The 23,218-nt window shown below is 43.5% G+C and overlaps 1 protein-coding gene across 1 annotated transcript; it reads left to right on the top strand.

Moving 5' to 3' along the window:
* The first annotated feature begins 1,265 nt into the window (after positions 1–1,265).
* Positions 1,266–21,935, top strand: LOC126528363 (uncharacterized). The gene is made up of 4 exons (XM_050176261.2): positions 1,266–1,435; positions 5,003–5,149; positions 12,508–12,613; positions 21,128–21,935. Exons 1-4 carry the CDS (start codon positions 1,309–1,311, stop codon positions 21,255–21,257), a joined length of 510 nt encoding a protein of 169 aa, XP_050032218.1. The 5' UTR covers positions 1,266–1,308; the 3' UTR covers positions 21,258–21,935.
* The last annotated feature ends 1,283 nt before the right edge of the window (positions 21,936–23,218 follow it).

Genomic DNA, 23,218 nt, shown 5'->3' with positions numbered 1-23,218 from the left:
TAGTTGGCCGGGCCCTGAAGGCGATGGCGAGACAGCATGTGTGAACGCTAGGACGTCGAGCAGAGGCAGAGAGCGCAGAAGTGAACGATAGTCGCTACCGGCGTTTTCGTTTCACGATTTGTCCCGAGCGAATGTGTTGCGCGGGGGCAACACCGTCCGCGCAGCATTCGAGACCTCACCGCTCAGCCGCTTCACTGTTGAAACTAGACGCAGCAATTTGCTTCAGGGAATGGCGACCAAGTGTTATCCGAAGCTCGCGGGGGCGCTTGCGCTTTTGGCGACAGTGGTTGTGGGCCAAGGTAAGGCACACCTCTTCTAGAAAACACCACGTGTTTTTTCTCTTTGTCCCGTGCACCTCGGCTGTTTGGTGAATCGTTTTTCTTGACTCGTTTATTTACCCACAATACTTACTCTATTCAGGCGCAGTGTTCACGTACTTTCGTGCTGGAATGCTACGCGACGTGACGCGCGCGACATTGTACTGAAGAGGTGTATTTGTGTTGGTATGAGAAGAGAATATTCAACCTATCTGCTTTGCGGTTCAAGTGGCAGAGACTCCCTCGGTAGTTTGTATGCTCGTTACTTGGTGTTGGGCTCATGTAATTGTGCCCTACCGTACAGGGAAAACCATAATGTGACTCAACAGTTGGAGCGTAGGACTGTGTTGCTGGAAGAGCAAGGTTCGTACTCCGTTTCGGACACGCAATCCCTTCTTTTCTTTTCTTTGGGTAGGCTTGTCGGCAAGATCGCATCATCCAGCAGCAATGGCCAGCAAAATCTATAGCGGGTTCGGTAAGACAGCTTTACCCCCAAAAAATTAGCCTAGGGTTGCTTTGCTTTTGGTGGTATTTTGAAGCAACCTCGCGGATGGTCCTGATTAAACATAAAACACTGGGTAGTACCATTTGCTTTCTTTTTCAGACGGGCAACGGCCATTTGCATTCACCCGTGCCCCCTTGCCGTATGTTCTATGGTAGAGGCTACATTGGCATCTAGTTGTTTCCGGCGTCTGCGGTAGATTATAGCATGACATTACGGGACGCGACGTGGACATCAAGATGTCTGCAGATCATTGCAAATGAGAGTTATTTTCTCTGCCAATATAGCCAAGTAAGCACGTGAACTAATATAGCAAACAATCACGACCACATGCGTAAACTACTGCTAAAATTGAGAGAAGACAAAGTGGCAAACGCAATTTTTTTTTATATGAATGCAACAAATCGAGTTAGCCTATGTGTCAAAGTTCAAGGTTGCTTCTTGCATCGTACACTCTAACATGTGCATCAACTTGCTTTAAAGGTGGCGATGTGGAACAAATTTGCGAGATGGGCACCACTTGGTGCTATTGGAGTTTTCTCGAAAAATACGGGTTATATCCACTTGTACACAATGCCCAAGAAAAAGACAACTATCTGGCAAGCCTATGTTTCAGGTAAGATATGGGTAGTTTCTTTTTTTTTCTTGTTCGCCGCGTTGCAACAACTAGAAATGTATTCACTGCAAAGTTGACCTTTTTGTAGAATGTTCGTGTCTCTCGAGACAATGAACCAATTTCACAGCTTCAAATGCGCGCTCCTGTGCTTAGTGCGAAGGCAGTGTGAAGAATTAATGCGCACTCATTTATACATGCGCGAGCTTCTTACCTACTCATTTAATCTACCTTGTGGAGGCTTCATGAAGATATGAAGCAGCCTGTGAAAATTGGAAAACTTAAGAAAGCTTCGTGAATCGTCATCAAAATTTCCAGCCATTAAATAGATTTCTTTACTTTAGTTTATTGAGCTGCGAATATCGAAACAAGCCTTCCAGATTTAATTTTTTAAATATTATCAGCGTCTTGATGGTCTTAATTCCGCGGAGTTTCACCACTGAGGTACAAGCAGCTTATGTACATCCATACACAAAGAGGGTATATGTTGGGCCGGATGGGAAGCATTGATGTTAAAGAGAGAAACAATGCAAGAAAGCGAATGAAGGGAAGCACACAGACGGAAGGCTGACTATCAACTATGTGTCAAGTGATATTTATTAGGCTCACAGGAATACATATACTGGTGCGTGAAAAAGAAAAGGAGGAGAGGAGCCCACGCTGAAGTGAACGACAAGAAACGAGGGGTGATATGAAAACTAAAAATCTCAAGAAAGCACAAATGACATGTGAAAGAAACACGAATCCCTTGGAGAGGAGTGACACTGACGGCAGAGTTCAGCGCGCCTCATCTTTCCCGTCGATGGCCACGCATGTGAGCCTCATGTGTCTCACATGCATGCTTAGTCCCATAACGCCGTATTATGTTGTAGTGGTTACACAATGCCTGACAACCACATCGGAGGCAATGCGCTGCTGAGTCACCGTCTACACTTACCTTCATAAATTATCATGCTTCCTGAGGCGGTGGTTGATACAGCGGCAAGTTTGGCCGATGTGGCAACGACGAGAGGGAGGTTGCGCATACATTGTGATGGCCATCAACAGTTTCTTCGTTTATTCTCCTATTTGGTTAGGTTTAGCCCAGTTTCCCTCTATCAACTTTCTGCCACATAACGCGAAATTTGTTTATTTTTTTGCTGAAAACAAAAACGGCTGTAATGCTGCTTTTTTCGGTCGCTTTTTATTGAGATTATTGAGACATACGGTGCATATAAGGAGGGACATTGATGCTTTCATTTTATATATTTTATCAATTTTCGGCCGTTTAAAGTCCGCAAACATGTACGTACAGGACATCACTAGATAATAAATTATCATCAAACACTGCCATTCGCAACCTGAGCACCGGAGAGCCGAAGCTGCTGCGCATAATGTGAAGCCAAGGCACCTACAGAGCAGCCACTAAAAAAATTGAGTGATTCATCGCTTTTCCTAACTTAGAGCGCGCCGAGCTATACGGCAAAAACAACTTCTTTGAACGGAGTACATAATGCCTGCATACACGGGCTTTAGTTTTGGCAGTTCTAGGTCAAGCAACCCAAGTTTTGATCAGTCGCGAAGTCAGTGGTTAGTTTTAGTTTCTCTAATGCAAGAACTAAACACGTCAAAAACCGCTCTAATACGAATCTGGGTGCTACAGACTCACAAAAGAAACGTCACAGTTTCGCCCAAAAGGTGAAGCATCGATTGCGATGGCAAATTAGTAAACAGCTATGCGAAATAAGGAAAGTAGTTTTATCAGCCGTATTGCAGACATTTGTTCACTAACTGAATTACCAAGCATTGTGTCAGCACGCAGAAGCAAACATGGACACATCGCACTCGATGACCGCGGACACTCGCTGCCAGAAGGCTGGTGTGGCACGTCAGCAGCAGCGAGCGAAGCGATCTTCGTGCTGTCTATCGCCTCGGCGCTCGGTAGAGCACGTGGCCGCGCAAAGTACGCAGTTATGGCAGAGTAGAAGCCGCTCCCCTCGCTACAGCGCTGCCTCCCCCACTCCCTCCCTTCGAGCCTTTCAAGGTCTTTCGCACGACGGAAGAGGTGCGTTTGCTCTCCGCTTGCCTTCTTCGTGCGCGCCATATTGATCAGCGATCATCCAATCCCCTGGTGTGCTTTCACTCGAACATACAGCATACGGTGTGCGATGTCGGTGTTATCACCCTTGAATTTGATACAGAGCATCACGGCGACGGCGACGGCAAAAATGCACCTGGTGTGTTCATATAATTGCTATCGCAATAAAAATTCAAAAGCCACCTACAAACCTGAACACCTTCACAGTGTCCGTTTGTTGCAGCCTGTCAAAGTTAGAACCGACGCCTCAGAAATTGTTGTTAAACCTTTCTATGTTACTGCACATATCTGTAGCATTAACAGTGTGATGCATTTCAAACGCATTTATTCATTCAACAGATGCCTGATTGTAACATTCGCAGTCTTTGATAGTTGACGGATGTAGTGTCGTTGTCTACTCTTGGCAAGGAGGTCATTTAGCTCAATGGTATTCACTTAAAACGAGCGTGAAAAGAAAACGAGGCTTTGGAGCAATCGCCTTTCTTCTCTTCGCAAAATAACTAGCTCATACCGCCAAAACCAGCACGCAATCATTACTGCTGATTAGTTAGGGGTGGATGTTGTCTGCTCATGGAAGAGACACCAACAGCGTAGTCAATGTTCGTTTCGGTCATTTCGTGCGGGGTCCTCTGTGTTCTGACATGTATTCTTCAACATGAAGTGAAGTCTAATAAATGCGAAGGGCGGAATCAATGTGGAGAGATCAGTAAAGAGCGTAATAGTAGCTGTATCTATTGGGGTATTATTGCGACTGGGCGATTATGGCGCAAAACATTATGCAACTGGCGAGAGTGCCGCGATTTGGACGCTAAAAAGGTACCTGCACGTTTTGCTTGAAGATGTGTTCACATGTTTCACTTTCTCTCGAATTTCAGATAGCGCGTGTGTGCTGTCAGCCCAATAGCGACTATAAAAAGGAAAACGGCTATAATGCGCAATGAATGAAAATAGTTACTTTTTCCCGTTTTTGAAGCTGCAAATGACGTGTACTTACGCAAACATCAATTGACTTTTAGGCACACTATATGTTCAGTAGTAAAACTTATGTTCTTCTTTTCTTAGAAGCAAAAGCACATTTGAAAGATTCCTGACATTAAACTTCACTCAGTGCATACAAATCAGTTAAATCATAGTTTATCCTTTCTGAATTGGGAAATAAAGTCATATATTGCCAGAGATGACTTCTGGACGCCTAGCTCGCCGCCTGGTGAAAGCGCTCTGGTAAAAATCTCCACTGAGGGAGACTTAAACAAACTCAATAACTTGACGTTTGAGAATATCTGTCTGAAGTGCCATATTGCAGCGAAGTTCTTAAAAGGCATGCTTATTCTGATCCACTTTGTTTCTTTCTGCAAAAGTTATACGAAAAAGGGACATGAGCCGAGTCCGTCCTCAGTACTGAAACATGGTCACAGCCTGGACGAAATGAGGCTAAACAATGAAAACATTGAACAATCACAGCGCAAACGTATTTTTCATCTCTCCACTGACAGCAATCCGGACCCTTTTCTGGAGGACAACTTTTGCAAGAAAAACTTTCAAGGTAACTGCACAGACGCCGAAAAAAAAGAAGTTTGCTCGCATGGAGCGCGGCTATGACGTGCTTCGTGATGAAATCACTTCTGCCGAAAACTGCCAGTGTAAGTGCTCACAAAATACTTTTTTTTTTCTTCTGAAGACACATAGTAATGATTTCGAAACAGAAGTCACTGAAACTCGTCTCATAACCATGGATGACGGTATGCTAGTCCAGTTGGGACACTGAGCAGGTAGTAATAATCAGAATTAGTTTTAAACGCTATGTTAGAGGACAATAAAAGTTGACAGCCACTTTCGCAGACGCTAAAGAAGAAGGTGAAAGCCTGCGCGCTCACGAGACATTCATTGAATTACTTTGACATCCTCATTGGAATACGTTGTTGCTTCCTGTTACTTGTTTTATCTTTACTTGTGTTCATGCGAAAGCAGTGTATGGCTCAGGAGGTATGGCTACGATGCGGACAGTCCGGAAAAAATTTAGAGATCAAGGGTTCAACTCCCACCAAAGGTCGTCGGTGCAAGTGCCTAAATAATATACTCTAATTAAGTGTGCCTTAGTTAACTTTTCCCCAATTAGAACTAAAGGTCGTAGGTTCAAGTGGCTTAATTAACCCTATAATTTACTGCGCCTGAATTCCCATTGCCGTAATCAGCACCAAAGTTCCTTGGCTAGTCACCCACCAAAGGACGAGTGTTGGATCCCCTATATTGAGTCACTGAATTTTCGTGAATAGTGAACTTTGGTGCCTTCACGCCGGACAGTCAAATTTTGAGCCTGCATTACATATGAGGCTTCTGCCTTAAAAGGGATCTTCAATTGCATATGTGATTTAAAGAGTACTCATGCAGACTGAGTTGCAAATGACATGTTTTTTAGCTTAAGGCCTCATTCAGACTCAGACTAACAAAATTTTTAAATAATTTTCGTCTGTCGTACTCAGGCTCCAAAACATTCTAACAGCCGGGCTCATTCGGGCTCGGACTCACGGTTGGTCTGAGCCTGAGTGAGCCGACTCATGAGGGTACTTGCCGACCTTTGCTGCAGTATGTGCCTCCTGAGAACAATTTAAAATTCAAGAATTTACAGTTTGGCATCTTCTTTTCATGCCCTTCGTAATCTGATGAAGACTCAGTCACATAACAATGCACTTCGCATCAAGATGCACCTTCGCAGGTTGAGTAATAGACATGAACTATTTCACGCTTCACAACACACACAGTTTTGTTTAGCCAGAATGGTGGACGCCTGCCTACAGTTGGAAGTAAAGTGTGGCAAGGCTTGAGCAACCAGCCCCACCACCCTACGTTCCTCTTAACGCGAGCAGCTTATATTCGCCTGCAGTCGAAGAGGGGTGGTGTTGAATTGGGGTGCTTGGTTCATGACGAAGGGAATAAAAATAGCGCGAAGGACCGGACCAGATGAGAGACGAAGGAGTGCGAAGGACAGGACCAAAGCGGAGAGGAAAGTACCGAGAAGGGCAGGATCAAAACAGAGACGAAGTTCCGCGAACAGCTCTGGGCATAGAGTTTCATACGATAATTACTAGAAAAAACTCTGGCGCTGCGATCACTGAGCCACCATGGGAAGGATGGAAGGTAGAAGGATTCGTAGTTGTAGATCCAAACGTTCTTGTGGCTTTGTTTATGTACGCTTTATCCGTCTTCATTGCGTTAAATTTCAAAGGAATCTATACTTTTCTAAATGCAGAATACTAAGCGAACACACACAATCGCTACTAATTGCAGCTGCTGAACAAGTCGAGGTGGACATATTGAAACTCGCCAAGTGTCTCAACGGGCTGGCTTGCAGCAAGACATTCATAAGGGTGTTCAATGCCACGTGTCGATGCACGCGTCCGTGCCGTAATGATTTCAAGATCGGTCCTCTTTGGTAGAGGTCCTGTGTTCGAATCCTGCCGTCTGACAGTATTATTAATGTCTATTTTATTATTACATACACAGTAGTGCGTTATAAATGACGAATTTACAAAGATGCAGAGCCATTTTGAAGCCGGAAGGATGAAGTTTATGCAAATCAATGTACTTTTCATAATTTCCATGCTGGCTGAATCACCACAATTGCAGCTCCCATAGACACTAGTCCCAGAAGTTCCTCTACTAATTATTGTATGAAACTCTATGCTTCTGTGCACTTCGTCTCTGCTTTGATTCTGTCCTTCACGCTGTCTTAGAGCGCAGATTTAAGCGCCTGTACCTGGGGCGAGCGCCGGCGTATATTTCGGCGCGACTGAACGAACGACCACAGCAGCGAGGAATGAAAGAGCGAACGTATAGCGGCGATCAAAAAAAAAACAAAAAAAAACAAAACACCATCCGCGAACGGCGGACACCAATGAGAGTAGCCTCTTCAGTGACTTGAGCGCGGGAAACTGGTTTCATGCGGACCGGGCCTACCGCTCGATGCGTACTCGCATCCGGTGCCAGCCGGACCACTAGTTTCGTACTATCGTCTGCTCGCATCAGCTCTCGCTCGCGCTTATTTGGTTTGCTTGGTTTGGTCTTGCTCGCGGGTCGTTTCGATTGTCGCGGTTTGCGATTGTCTTGTAATATGTTTGTATGCGCGACGCAAATCGTGTATTGCTTTCTGAAAGCCAAGCAGCACCAGCGATTAGGCTGAAACCTTCGACAAGTCATGCATAAAAGCCGACGCGATTGAACCTCAGACCGAATTTTCGACGATTGCCGACTGTACCACATGCATGTATCAAATTCTTTGCCTCAATATATTGCAAAATGTAAAAAAAAAAAAAAACGCGTACGGAGCTGCGCTCAATTTTCGGATTAGGGATTATCGTAATTGTTGGTGATATTTTTTTTCCCTTCGCTACTTCAAAAGGGAGATCGGCCATCTTGGTTAGCAGAAGGTTCGACATCTAGGAAGGCTGCTCGCGAAGTTCCACATTACCAGACATTTACCGAACAACGAGTGAACTTCGTTTCCTTCCTTTTGCAACATGCATGTTATTCTAAGACTATAATTTAGCGCGGGTATGTACATAGGCTTCAAATGAGACAACACAGCATTGTCGCTGCTAGCTTGAGCGACAAATGTGGCGTCAGGAGCGCGAATTTCTCTAAAATTTGTTCTGATGAAAAGTGCACTTGCAGGCTGTTCTAGTAAGCGACTCAAGAAACTCAGTGGCTAGAGAAGTAATGAAAGAGAAGGATCAGCTTCGTAAGAGGAAGAAATCAATTTTACCTGCGCAGACGACTTCAAAGGAAAATGTTCAATTTGTGGAAAATGTGCAGAATACACTCACTACACTTACATACCTACATAGATACATACATGCATACTTATTTATTTATTTATTTATTTATTTCATGTACCCTCAGGGCCATTGGCATTGAAGAGGGGAGTGGTTACAGGCATACAAAACAAGAAAAAATAGGAAATGTGATACAAGGAATAGGATTATTGCAATAAAAGTTAACAAGTGTGTCTACTCACACAATATTAGCTAAGGCGTTCTTGAAAAGCTGATAATCTTTGATGGTGGCTGTCAGTGCGGGAAGGTGATTCCACTCTGCTGCTGTACGAGGCATAAATGACTGGAAGAAAGCGTTAGTTCTACAAAATGGGACACCGACCTTGTAGGCATGATCTAATCGAGATGATAGGTGACGTGGGGGAGGGATTAATTCGCTACGCAAGTGTGGATGATGAAACATCTTATGGAACAGACAGATACGAAACGCTTTGCGACGTGAGGCTAGGGATGGTAGATTAAGGCTTGATTTCATTAAAGATATGCTAGCGGTCCTGTTATAGTTTGAAAGAATGAAGCGAACCGAGTTATTTTTGACCATTTCTAGTGAATATATTAGGTTTTCATGATGAGGGTCCCAGATGGATGCGGCGTACTCTAGTTTCGGACGTATTAATGTTTTGTACAACAGCAGTTTAAGGGAAGAGGGCGCTTTAGAAAAGTTGCGGCGGATGTAGCCAAGCATACGATTAGCATTGTTAATTATGTATGTAATATGTGCAGACCAAGTGAGAGTGGAAGTGATGTGTACACCAAGGTACTTGTATGAGCCTACCGATTCTAAGAGGACATGATCTAAGGAATAAGTGGGGATACTGTTGCAAGTTCTTGATACACGAAGAGATTTGCATTTTGTGATGTTAAGTTCCATTAGCCATGTTTTACACCACAATGAAATAGCGTTCAGGTCAGTCTGAAGAGCGGTTACATCGTCACTGCTTGTTATTTCCCTGAAGATTACGCAGTCATCCGCAAATAAATGGATATGAGAGGAAACAGAAGAAGGCAAGTCGTCGATGTAGATTAGAAAAAGAAGAGGCCCGAGGACGGAGCCTTGTGGGACGCCGGAATGGACAGGGTTTGAGTGAGAGTTAAGATTATTAGCTGACACGTATTGTGAACGGTTTTTAAGGAAACACTCAATCCAAGCAAGAAGTTTGGGGTCAATGTTCATGAGCTGTAGTTTGTGAAGTAGCAGTTTGTGAGACACTTTATCAAAAGGTTTGGAGTAGTCTAGGAAAATGCAATCCGCCATTGAACGAGTATCAAGAATTAGGTGTAGCTTATGTATGAAGGAAGCCAGCTGCGTTTCACAAGAATATGTTTTTCGAAAGCCATGCTGTGAACTTGAAAAAAATGAATTTGACTCAAGAAAGTTAGCAAGCTGTGAATATAGGATATGTTCTAATATTTTGCATGGGATACTGGTTAGTGAAATAGGCCGATAATTGAGAGGAGAATGCTTGTCACCTGATTTATAAAGTGGAATCACCTTACCGACTTTCCAATCAAGGGGCAGGTATCCTGTGTCAAGCGACTGTTGAAAAAGTTTTGCTAGTAAAATAGATGAATAAACAACAGTGCTGTGCAAAAATTTCACGGAAATTAGGTCATGGCCAGGAGCAGAGGAGAGACGCAATGATTTAATCACGGTTTCTATGCCACAGGGTTCAATTGTAATTGGAAACATAGCCTGGTAATCATAACAAGGTGCAGTGGGTGGGGAAACATTACAGGTTACAGAAAAGTTTTGGATAAATGTTTCATTGAGGACGGATGCGATATGATCACAGGGTATGGCATTCCCAGAGAGAGAGAGAGAGAGAGAAGGGAAGACAGAAAGGCAGGGAGGTTAACTAGACTGAGTCCAGTTTGCTACCCAGAGTTATCTACAAGAGTTATGGTGTGATCATCTTTTTGGTTAATAACGCGCCAGAATTTTTTGGTATCATTTGTTAACATGGACGGCAGCGTGTGACATAAAAAATTGTTTCTGGCGTTTCTTAGCCCTGATACATATTCGCTTGAAGCCAATCGGTAGGCGCTCCAACGAGCTTCACTCGAGGAAAACTTTGCCGACCTGTACAATCGACTCTTTTTATTTGATAACCGTTTTATATGAACATTATACCAGGGAGCGTCTGACTTGCTAGTTACGATGCGAATGGGAATGTACTTGTTGGTTAGGTAAGTAACTTTTTCTGCGAAGATTGCCCAGTTTCCACTGTACGGCTGTCGAAATCCTGGAGGAAAACATCAAGGAATGAGCATAATTCTCTATTAATCGCGTCAAAGTCTGCTTTATTGTAATTACGGATGGTTACAGTCCTTTTGGTATGTTTAGGTTGTGCGAGATTTAAGTGAAAAAAGAGTAAAGAGTGGTCGCTCATTCCTGGAACGTGATTGATGTTGGAAACTAGGTCGGGCTGTGAAGCGAGAACAAGGTCAAGGGTATTAGCAGCAGAGTCTATGGTTCTAGTCGGTTCAGTTACAAGCTGCTCGAGAGAGAAAACGGAGCACATTTCTAAAAATTCTTTAGCTAGCGTGGAAGGTGGGTGTATCGTGGGGACAGTGTTAGACCAGGTTATGTTTGGCATATTAAAATCACCAAGCAAAAGTAATGGGCAGTTTGGGTAACGGGATGAAACGATGTTAACAACATCGTGTAATTCATTTACGAACACGTACGTACAACACGTACATAAGAACATACCATACGTATATTCGAGGGGGAGGGGAGCAGTTGAGCCAGGAATGTCGCTTAAAGCCCACGTTTCGACATGGGCATCAGCTGGACAGTTGCTGCCCTGACGAGGACAAGTAGCCTTGTCGAAACATTGGCTTCGTTTTCTGCGTTTGCGAAACGTTGGTTCGCCTACTCCCCATTATTTCAAGTCTCCACTTTGTTTTGAACTTCTGCCTTGTTTGGATTCATTCATACATACATACGTACATGCGTGCAAGACACACATAAATGTGACATGCACTGCTCCCGATCAACCGGCTCTGCCACTACTTAAGAAGTACAACCCAGTTAGTTTGGACCATCTGTATAATTTTAAGCCATGTTATGCAACTAATGCGCATCAATATTGAATGAAGAAACCTACTCATTATTCATGAACTCTTGGTGACTGAAATCTAAATGCACGCACCTATAAGAATAAAAGTTCCGAATGTTGTAAAGTGCGTCCCAGCAGAAGTAATTATGGTGAAGATACGTTATGTTGCATCAAAATTTAAATAAATATTTCGTTAAATAATTTTTATGATCAAGCATTAAATGCAGAATATTTCACACTCGACCAACTTAGGCAGTATTATATGTAGCACTGATCTTATAGTGTATGTCATTGTATGGCATTTGTGTGTGCATAGTTTCATATGCTGAGACAAACGAAATATTTTTACTTTTGTTCCATGAAATTAATCATTTGAAGTTATATACCAGATATTTATTGTACCGTTTATTTTCTTTTGTACTTCTGTTCAACGTGATTATAGTGTGCACATTTGTCCATTTCAATGAATTGTGTTCATTCTACCACGTGGTGTATCGTTCAATAGGTCTGTGAAATAAGAGACATGGGGTGAGAACTTCGTCAAGCTGCCTAAAAGCAGCAATTTTTTTCACTGCTCACATTCTGTATTGCACATGAAATATGCTTCAATTTTTGATACAAATACATACATACACAAATACATACATACATACATACCTACATACATACATACATACATGCATACATACATACATACATACATACATACATACATACATACATACATACATACATACATACATACATACATACATACATACATACATACATACATACATACATACATACATACATACATACATACATACATACATACATACACACATATTTTTTGGTCCAGCTGTTATTATATATCTCGAGTTAGCTCGCCAGTAGTTACTAAAAAGAGGTAAGAACTGCAACTGGGCCTCACCGTATACTCCAGAATTCGACGTAGTATAAATTCGTCAACGCTTCGCACTGTGGATGAAACATCTATTTGAAACAAAACACAATTGCATTTTCTGCCCGGAATCTCAGCGGTTCAGTCAGCGAGTTAACATTTGGCCAATGTGGTTCTTTTTCCGTCTTGAATAACAGTTTCCTTCTGCATTTTTTATCACCCAGCTGTTGTCCAACTTCGTGAATGCATGAACCTGACCGCCATAAGCACTTGTGATCGCCGTGCAGAATCTTCAAATATCTTCGCGGCTCAGGTGGACACACATTGGAGGTGAGCGAAGTATTTGCCCGAATCATATGGCATACCAATGTTAATTCAAAAGTGAGACGTTGTTTACTAAAGAGTGAACGTTAACGCTGATGAGTCAACGTTCCTAAAATATACAGGGCGGTGGCGATTTTCTCATAACATGAGTGAGACGAATGAGGGTAATCATGAGCCTGTCACTAAAGACTTATGGCTGAATCCGTCTAAAGTAAGGCCGTCAACATTAATGCAGTCAGCACTAAAGTGGTGTAGCGACAGACTATCTCACGGTTCCAATGATCATGATCATGATTTATGAGTATCCCTTTGAGACAAAGCCGTGACAAATAGTCCCATGACCTGCTTGAGCAAATCAAGTGTGCTACCGTGATTTTCATTCTAGCATTTTTGTATGAATCTGTTGAATCATTTATTTTTCTCTTCCTCGAAACTTCTCTCTCTGCACTGCACCACTACCTGTTCCTGTAACGAATTCGCTCGTATCAAGCTCTCCCCTGCTTCATTTCCACCAATACTCTAACATCTTTTGCTTATGTCTACTGCTGACCCATAGGTGCTTCCGTCTTCTTAAAATTCAAGCGCTTCTGGAAAGAGTACGTTACCAACGGCTCTCACTTCGTGAATCTCTTTACATTCCATTAGGATGCGCTGAGTGGTCTCCGCGTTTTTATGAAGCACACACGCGCATAATCTCGTTGCGAATTTTTGCTCCGGTATGATTTTGTCGTTAGGCAACCAGCTTGAGCCTCAAATAGCAAGGCACTGCCCTTCGTTTTATCGCACAGAGGTTGCTCATTCATTTCTTACCATTTTTGTACATATTAAAGGTCCTTTTTGTTTTCGTTCATTGCATCTAATTTGCCGTCTCAGCTTTTCTCACTTTCTTTTATGTCGCTCCTGGTTGTCTGTTTACACGTTCGATTGCACTGTACATGGTTGCCAAGTTTCTCCACCTGTTGCTACATTTTGTGTTCACGCTTCTCAGGTACAGCTACTTGTGCACTAGTCGTTTTTTAATTCTTATCCAGGTTCCTGAGTCCTTCTTCAAAACTAATTTGACTATTCACTTCTATGACTTATGTCAGACCAAAAGAATCGCAACCCATGCTACGTTGTACTGCCTCATTGTGTTTTTACCATGGGCTCCCAAAGCCAACAGGCCAACTTCCAACTACGTTAACATATTCGATTTTAAGCACAGAATGGCATTTCGAAATCACAGCGCTGCCATCGCTATCTCCTTTCCAGATTGCACGCACCACCTCATATTTATTCTGAGCTCAAGGTACTCTATGTTGCATTAAGGATGCATTTCGTTTCCCATTTATTTTGAGGTTATCTTGGTGCGTGCTTGAGTAAGTCTTTCTTCGTTTATGTATACGCCGAGGTACTTATATCGCTTGACTGTGGGTGTGACTTACTGTTTATTTGACACCATGTAATTACTCATCTCTTCACTGAAGATCACTAAGCCCAATTTCCCTGGCCTTGATTTCTCACTGGGTTCCCACACATATTCCCAGATCTCTATAAACCTCTTGCTATGTCCGCTTGTAGTACTATGTCGTCTGCATACATCAGTCCGGGGACGTCTTGTTGTACAATTTGCCCACTATGCATGTCGGGTAAATCAAACTCCAACTGTTTTACAGTCATATTTTTAGGTCCTTAAGAGAAAGCCTGAACAGGAATAGAGACGGAGGACATCCTTGCTCCAGTCCTGGGTAAAATTCCCCCATTTGATTATATCTTCGGCCTTCCGGTACTATCTGTACTCGGTTGTGTCTATATATCTCCCTGAGCAGCACCACGAAATTGCTATCTATGCCTTCATGCTTGAGAATATCCTTTAACAATGTCCTGTATGCGTGGTGCTAGGCTCCCTCAATATCTAAAAATGATAGATTAAAGGACTATTCTGAGCTACTCAAATTTATATGCACTTACTGGAAAAATATTTAATCTAAGTGTCTGCGTTGTTTGAACCCATTCTGTGGTTCTCTCGGTACGTCACTTTTTCCCAACCACTTCGACAGTTCTATTTTATGGCTTGCATTGCCGTTCTTTACATTACCGACGTTACTGAACCGGCTTGTGCGAGTTCGTCTTGTCCTTATCACCTTTGCCTTTGTGGATAAGGTTCATTTGCTTTCACGCCGCCTGATCGGAATATTCTTGGTTTTAATAATTTACTCTATTGCATAAGTCAGGAGTGCCTTGCTCTTTGGACCGAGGTTTTTCATTGCGGTATAGGGATTTCATCGGGTCCTGCAGGTGCGTTATTATGGACATTTTCTTCTACTATTTTTTGATTTTCGAGTAAAAGCTTTTTGTGCGAAAGTTTGATTTATTACGCTCGTCTCTCGTTGCTGAAGATGTTTGAGTCTGAACTTCACTTTCTTTCGTGCCGAAAATGACCCTAATATTGCCTCTGATGCACCGAAGCGCATTGTCTCCTTCGAGTAAAACTCTTGCTTGGGCTAGTTGGTCCATGCTTTAATTAGTAAAGGCAAGGCGCAGAATACCAGGACTCAAGATGAAGCACAAACGACAGGACCGACACGACCTTCGAACATGTTACCTCCTTGATCCCTCATAGCCCTTTGCAAATTTTTAGTTGGCGCTCCGGCTGCGCTTAAATGGTTCAAGAATCTTTTTGTTGCGCCTTTGTCTCTTCTGCGAATGTTGTGCACTTGACTATCACTTGAGCATCTAATTTTGTTTTGCACGTGCTCACTCGGCACTCCATCCTTTTCTAAGTATCTTTTCCATCGACGAGCTCTTCTTCTTGTAATCTCAATGTGCTGTCTTCTCGATGATCCCTAAATGCCTGCTTAAGCTCTTGTACAACTGGCTTTGTTGCCTTTCTCCAACAGCTAAATTATTTCCACTTTCCAATCCAACAATTTTTTATGTGTCGCTCCTATCTACAGTTGTATAACAACTACCAGTTCTTTATATTCCCAGACTGTTGTAGGAAACGCTCCTCCATTTTCTTTTCCATGTTTCTTGTGATCTTCGTCAATTATTTTTCAACTGTTTTTAGACATTCTGATGCCATTGCTTCGTGTTCTGCTTTAGTATTTCTCTCAATCATTTAGGTTAAGCGTTTATGATCGCTTCCCAGGCTATCTTTTCCATGCTCAACTATGATCATTTGGTCTAGTCATTCGTAGACCATTTCTGAGACTAAGCAGTATATGATACACGATTGCCTGATTTCGCATTGCCGCGTTGCCTGTCCGTGGCACTTGCTCTCCATATTAACTACTATAAGGTTCGTCGCACAGATCGTCTAGTAGAGAATCGTTGTAATCAGTACGTCCTTCTCAATACTCCGTGTGCGCGTTCATGTCTCCTACTGATACCATCTTGTTCCATTTCTTCAACTCATTAATACCGCTTCTAATCAAACCAACCACTTCCTTACTCTTTATCTCTGCTGTCGTTACCTCTCCATAGGTAAGTTACTCTGGCCAGGTCTCTTTTGCCTTCCCATGTGTCAGTGATACATAAGGGCACCTTACAAGTTCCTTTACCCTTTGCCACTTCATGCCTCGCCTAATTAGCATGCCTACGCCTCCGCCTTTCCTTGACCCAGTCATGCTGTTGCACCATTCCATACAAGATTGACAATAACAGTCAGCTGCTTCAAATCACGTAGATGCGTTTAGGTAAACACCTACATGATAATAGCCTCGTCATTCAGCTGCGTTGAGATTTGCAGCCATCTTTCCTACTTGCGACAACTCTGCACGTTTATTTAACAGATTTTACCATCTCTATACATATATCGTTTGTGCACCTTGACTTCTTGTGGTGTAATTCTGCTCCTTGCTGATGTGTAGCTGCATTCAATACTTATCCTGCTTTTCTGACGGCCTTGGGCATCCAAAAACCTTACTGTTCGTGGTGCGAATCCACGTCTAACCGGTTTGTGCTCCACTATCACTAAAATGTGTCCCGTCAAGCACAAAAGCGTCTTCGCATCTAGCTGAGTTGCGCTTCTCGGTTGATGTAAATGACCGTGAAATTCGCTGCTTCAGCTAACGTCCAAATTTCCCTGTTTACTGCAAGCACTGTACTTTAAATTAAATACCCCCTGCCTTTCAACCTGAGGCACTTTGCACACTGCGACCTGCACGTCTTTTCAAATAGTCCCCAATCTTGTCACTCGATCGTCCCGGCAGTACGTCCACGACTCTACCTGTTATCGCCACTACGTGCCTATCCTTCATTGTGTTCCACATGTGTAGCTTGGCTTTCGCTGTAACTTCCCTAATCAATTTCCCTGGAAATGAGTCAATCTGGACCGGCTCACCTGTACCAACCTTCTCTATTGCCACCGGTTTTACTTTACGAATGTTTGAATTCCCAACAAAGACAACCAGATTATTTTCCTCCTACTCGCTGCCAGAGGCTGTACTCTTCCCCCTATCTTCCCCATCCGTCGTCGTGGTTGCAATCTGCGGTTGCTAACGCACTCATGGATTAAATATTGGACACACACAAATACTCAAGAAAGTGGCCGACGGGAAGCCACAACGATAACTCAATTTCAAGTAATCATTCTCGTACTGCGGAAGATGTGGGTTCGACTCCTACCTCCGACAAGTTGTCCTTTCATCCACATTCACTTTATTTTTACTAATAATTTTCGCACTTTACTAAGAACAATATATTTCCTCTATGCTGTCATTGCCTTCACTGCGCGGTGGCTTCATGTGGCTGCAATTCTCGCAAAAAATTACAGGATACCAGACCAAACTCTATTGCAAGAATGATTTTCCCAGAGTGCACCCGATATAGAATAACTTTGAAGTCAAAGGACTTTCATGGCCATAATATTTTCCGTTCCTTAAGCTCCTGTGTGGGTACTTAAATATTTTGTAGGCACCTCACAATCCGTCCGCTGACGCAACGGCTCATGTCTACTTACCAAGTGTCACAGCCTCTCTTATCCTGAATGTGTGCGACCTTCCACTGCTGCGGAAGTGGTAGGTTTCATTACTGATTTCAGAAGCGCTATCATAGGTTGGACGAAGGCCAAAAATACATTCGCTGCGCTAAAGATTTTGGTACATGAGCGGCAATACTAGGTTGTCATCTTGTTTATTGAGTTCATTGTCGCACAGATATCTTAAGCGTGAGTTGGGTTAAAGAAAATTTTTAAAACACAAAGACAATGTTCAATAAACTGGCAAGAAAACAAGAATTTATGATCGCCAGTCAGCCTCTAGAGTCTGTACTGGAGTAACATTATCTGGGTCAATTATTGACGAGGGACGCTGACAAAGACAACAAAATTTACAGATAAATAAAATTGGTTGGAGTGAATACCGCAAGCATTAACAAATCCTTACTCGAAGCGTACCACTGTCGCTGAAAAGAAAAGTGTAAAATCACTGCATTCTACCGGTGCTAATATATCGGGCAGAAACTTGGAGGTTAAGAAGTTTGAGAACAAGTTAGTGACCGGGCAAACAGCGAAGGAATAAAGAAAGGTTAGGCGCAAGATTAAGAGACAGGAAGACAATGGTGTGCATGAGAGAGCAAATGGCGATAGCCGACCTTCTAGTTCACATTAAGAAAAGAAATGGTGCTGGGCAGGCAATGAAATGGGCAGGGTAGCTAACCGGTGGATCATTAGAGTTACACAACGGGTGCAAAGGGGAGTGGCAGATGGCAGAAAATTAGGGGGGGGTGATGAAATTACGAAATGTGCAGGCGCTAATTGTAATCAGCCAGCGTTAGACAGCGGTAATTGGAGATCGCTTGCAGAGGCTTTCGTCGTGCAGTGGACATAAAAATATGATGATAATGATGATTATGATAGTTGGCGGAGCACTTATGTAAATTTAGCTCGTAGTACGCGTGACGTTTGCGATGGTAAACCCGATCAGTCAGTCCCATACATTGTGTTTCAGACGTGTCTTTCTTAAGGTGTCCAAGAGCGCAATGGTTACAAGGTGGCATTCGCCATGGCACAAGCACAGGCGAAATAAAAACCGGGGTTCAATTTCCTCAAGGCCTCACGAAGCCTGCCGACATCACGGTGCTACTTGCCAAGGCTTTTTGCCGCTTTAAAATAAATTATTTCTATTTCATGACTAATAAATTTACGAGTCTTCCAAATGTTCTATTAGCGCCCTGTCTCACGAAAACATTTGTGTTTTAACTGTGTGAGTTGAAACTCGTACAATGTTACTATATATATATATATATATATATATATATATATATATATATTATCATGTCATGAACAGCAGGTCGCCACTATCCCTCAAGAGGAAAGTGTATAACAGCTGTGTCTTACCAGTACTCACCTACGGGGCAGAAACCTGGAGGCATACGAAAAGGGTTCTGCTGAAATTGAGGACGACGCAACGAGCCATGGAAAGAAGAATGATAGGTGTAACGTTAAGGGATAAGAAAAGAGCAGATTGGGTGAGGGAACAAACGCGGGTAAATGACATCTTAGTTGAAATCAAGAAAAAGAAATGGGCATGGCCCGGACATGTAATGAGGAGGGAAGATAACCGATGGTCATTAAGGGTTACGGACTGGATTCCAAGGGAAGGAAAGCGTAGTAGGGGGCGGCAGAAAGTTAGGTGGGCGGATGACATTAAGACGTTTACAGGGACAACATGGCCACAATTAGTACATGACCGGGGTAGTTGGAGAACTATGGGAGAGGCCTTTGCCCTGCAGTGGGCGTAACTAGGCTGATGATGATGATGATGATGATGTGTGTGTGTGTGTGTGTGTGTGTGTGTGTGTGTGTGTGTGTGTGTGTGTGTGTGTGTGTGTGTGTGTGTGTGTGTGTGTGTGTGTGTGTGTGTGTGTGTGTGTGTGTGTGTGTGTGTGTGTGTGTGTGTGTGTGTGTGTGTGTGTGTGTGTGTGTGTGTGTGTGTGTGTGTGTGTGTGTGTGTGTGTGTGTGTGTGTGTGTGTGTGTGTGTGTGTGTGTGTGTGTGTGTGTGTGTGTGTGTGTGTGTGTGTGTGTGTGTGTGTGTGTGTGTGTGTGTGTGTGTGTGTGTGTGTGTGTGTGTGTGTGTGTGTGTGTGTGTGTGTGTGTGTGTGTGTGTGTGTGTGTGTGTGTGTGTGTGTGTGTGTGTGTGTGTGTGTGTGTGTGTGTGTGTGTGTGTGTGTGTGTGTGTGTGTGTGTGTGTGTGTGTGTGTGTGTGTGTGTGTGTGTGTGTGTGTGTGTGTGTGTGTGTGTGTGTGTGTGTGTGTGTGTGTGTGTGTGTGTGTGTGTGTGTGTGTGTGTGTGTGTGTGTGTGTGTGTGTGTGTGTGTGTGTGTGTGTGTGTGTGTGTGTGTGTGTGTGTGTGTGTGTGTGTGTGTGTGTGTGTGTGTGTGTGTGTGTGTGTGTGTGTGTGTGTGTGTGTGTGTGTGTGTGTGTGTGTGTGTGTGTGTGTGTGTGTGTGTGTGTGTGTGTGTGTGTGTGTGTGTGTGTGTGTGTGTGTGTGTGTGTGTGTGTGTGTGTGTGTGTGTGTGTGTGTGTGTGTGTGTGTGTGTGTGTGTGTGTGTGTGTGTGTGTGTGTGTGTGTGTGTGTGTGTGTGTGTGTGTGTGTGAGAGAGAGAATGGTGCAATAAATGGTAAAAGACTGCTGCCAACCTCCCTCCTCCCCCCAAAAAAGAACAAGAGATGCTACTTGAGGAAAAGGACTCACAAAAGAAAGGATAACGCTGAGCCTTCATCGGAACATACATACCCTGATACAGCACTACGGCGAACATCACTTTCACAAGCTCACTAGTTTATTGCCGATTACAATTGTATTAATCAACTGAGTTAAACAACAAAATATTTAAGCGTAACGTTAAGACACAGCAAGAGAGCGGTATGGATCAGAGAGCAAACGGGCACAGGCGATGTACAAGTTCGCATTAACACAAAAAGAATGGACCTGGGGAGGCCGTGTAATGGGTGCCAAGGGAAGGGAAGCGCAGTCGAGGAAGCAGAAAATTAGGTGGAACAGTGAAATGAGGAAATTTGCGCGCGAGTTGGAATCAGCTGGTGCAAGACAGTGCTAATTGGAGATCGCTAGGAGAGGCTTTCGTTCAGCAGTGGACATAAAAGTAGGCTGATGAAGATGACATCGGCTATTCGCCAGCTACCACAACCATAAAGCTTTCCTTGCACATTATGCCACAGAACTATGCTGAGAGTGGCTGTTTTACGCCAAAATATTTGGGGGGGGGGGGGGTGGAATATCCCAAAACATGCACTCCATGTACACGGACTGCTTCTAATCAGACATTCTTCGTGTACTTCCACGTTTTGTTTACAACCTGCAACACAAGGCTAAATTCTTTAATTTTCTTACTCAGAAAAATACCCCTTACGCTGTATCGCATACGCAATGCGTACCGGTTAAAGTGATCTGTATACGCTGCCTGGAACCGGTGATATTCAGTATCAGCTGAGGTTAAGAGTACGCGGCATGCTTAAGGCTATTTTGTCATTTTATATACCAAATTGTTACGTCTTTTCTTCCATGTTCGTATCTGCAGAGGGGCACAAATGTTGAAGACCTGCGTCAAGGATGCGGCTACACCCTGCGATGCCGAGAAGAACGCAGCCGCCATAGTGCACTTGCAGAAGGTTCTTGACGCCATTGTCGACCTCGCCTGGGGCATATGATAAACCGAATGCTTCACACAACGAAGGCAGCTACAGACGGCATCGCGGAATCCCTGTTGAGCTGGTGTTTTCATTAGTTCGGTTAGCAGTTCTGGTTAGAGGCATCTCACATTCGTCGAACATGATCAACTAAACCTGCAGCACTTGCTAGGGACATGCCCTGGTCTGCAAACGGCTTGTCGGCGTCATCTGAGTGATGTGCCTTCACCCCAATTGGCCGTCAGATTTATAAAAGTGGATTTATGGCCCTTACCTCTGCTCCTTTTGGGCTTTATACCGAAGACAGCGTCATAATCGTGTGTAGCCTTTCCTTTTCAGACCGGACGGCCAAATAACACAAAAATAAATAAAACTGCAAGCGCTTTTTTTTTCTTCTGTCAATCTTTAAACATTCTACACGACAAAGAGGCTCGTGTCCTTTTGCGATACTCGTGAGCCCAAGTGCCGCTTTTGTTGGCTAACAACCTTATTCTGGAACCTACCACCGCTCACCGTCTGCGTCGATCTAATCTACGATGATGATGATGTGATGATGATGATGAGGTGCAGGACAATTGTCGGCTGGCCTGTTTGAGCTACTCTGGCTCTATTACATCTATTGGCATTTAGCCTTTGAACTATCTAATCTTGATTTTGTATTTGAGACCTCTATTAATAAATTGTACAGTTACCTACGCTTGCAATGACTCCGGTTCTATCAGTCTCTTGCCTGCTTTCTTCCACCAACACTAAAACACAACAAACGCCATAAAAGTAAGAGCAGCGACACCCGGCAGCAGAAGTAGTAACTGCGCTTCGTGGACACCCGTGTCAATTCTTGAGAAGCGTAAAGTCTTCATTAGTGAAGGGCCAGCACCGTTCTCAAATCCATGGAGTGAAGATAGCGTCTGCCTAGGCTCATGCTGTACCTAAGTACTTCCTTGCAGCAAGATGGAAGCTCCACGGCTCCTTATGCAATAGGAAGGCCGAATGCCCCTCAAGATACGTTCATCCGCACAGCGTCGTCTGGTCAGCGACTGCTTGCCGTCTTGTTGATACATGCTCAGCGGTTGGTGAACTCATGCAACTATGAAGCGACGATCGAAAACGTGTTGTGTTTTAATTATCATTATGACATCGCATGCGGCGTTTCTAGTGTGTTAAACCGACTAAATAGCAGACCATTGTCAGACACAAAGACAATTGCACCATGGCCTCAAGCCTCCCAGGATTAAACAGCGACGCAAAAATAGCTACACTTCATAAAATCAACTGGCCTCAGTGATCGGTTGTTAGAACGGCGTGATGGGTAACCGTACGTCTTTGTATTTATAGTACTTTCCTCATTCCCTCTCCTCTCGTTCTTTTCATCCTTAATTCCCCTTCCCCCTGTGTAGCGTAGCGAATCTGACGCACGTATGGTTGACCTCCTCACCTTTAACTCCTTTTCCTCATCCTGCCTAAATCTGGCACTGATTACGATTTCATGGATATGCTATGTGCATTACATTATGAATATAATTTTGCTTTTCACTGGCTTTTATTGTGCATCGTTTACTTTGTTGGCTTTCCTCTGCGGTATGCTTGTCCTTTCTTGGGGGCAATTCGAATACGTACCCCTTTATATTTTGTAATAATGTTCTGTTGGCGCTTGGTGAAACTGTGAGTCGAGAATAAAGCTGCAGTTTCTGAATGGTATGCAGCAAAGACCAGTGTGTTTCCCCGTCGCCAAGTTGACTAGAGAGCTAATTGACAAAAACTTCCAGAAATTGTTTGCGGCAGAAAAACCATGCTGCGCTGGACTTCCCTTCAACGTGGGTCACGCCGGTCCTGAAAAAAATATTTTGCGTCATTAGCTTATATTAAGCATGAAATGGGACCGCAGTACAGATCATTGAGGGAACGCCCAGTTTGTCCGATATATTTCATTTCATTCATTTCATTTCATTTATTGATACTGTGAATCCCATCAGGGATTGTAA

The sequence above is a fragment of the Dermacentor andersoni genome, chromosome 9 (genome assembly GCF_023375885.2).
Source record: "Dermacentor andersoni chromosome 9, qqDerAnde1_hic_scaffold, whole genome shotgun sequence".
NCBI lineage: Eukaryota > Metazoa > Arthropoda > Arachnida > Ixodida > Ixodidae > Dermacentor > Dermacentor andersoni.
This window is presented reverse-complemented; position numbering and strand designations above follow the sequence as displayed.

What these genes read in the sequence shown, in the direction of transcription:
- LOC126528363 (XM_050176261.2), top strand. Translation starts at nt 1,309, where the DNA reads ATGTGGAACAAATTTGCGAGATGGGCACCACTTGGTGCTATTGGAGTT. An exon ending in TTCTGCCGAAAACTGCCAGT is followed by an intron (nt 5,150 to 12,507) that starts GTAAGTGCTCAC and finishes TTTATCACCCAG; the next exon opens with CTGTTGTCCAACTTCGTGAA. An exon ending in CAGGTGGACACACATTGGAG is followed by an intron (nt 12,614 to 21,127) that starts GTGAGCGAAGTA and finishes TCGTATCTGCAG; the next exon opens with AGGGGCACAAATGTTGAAGA.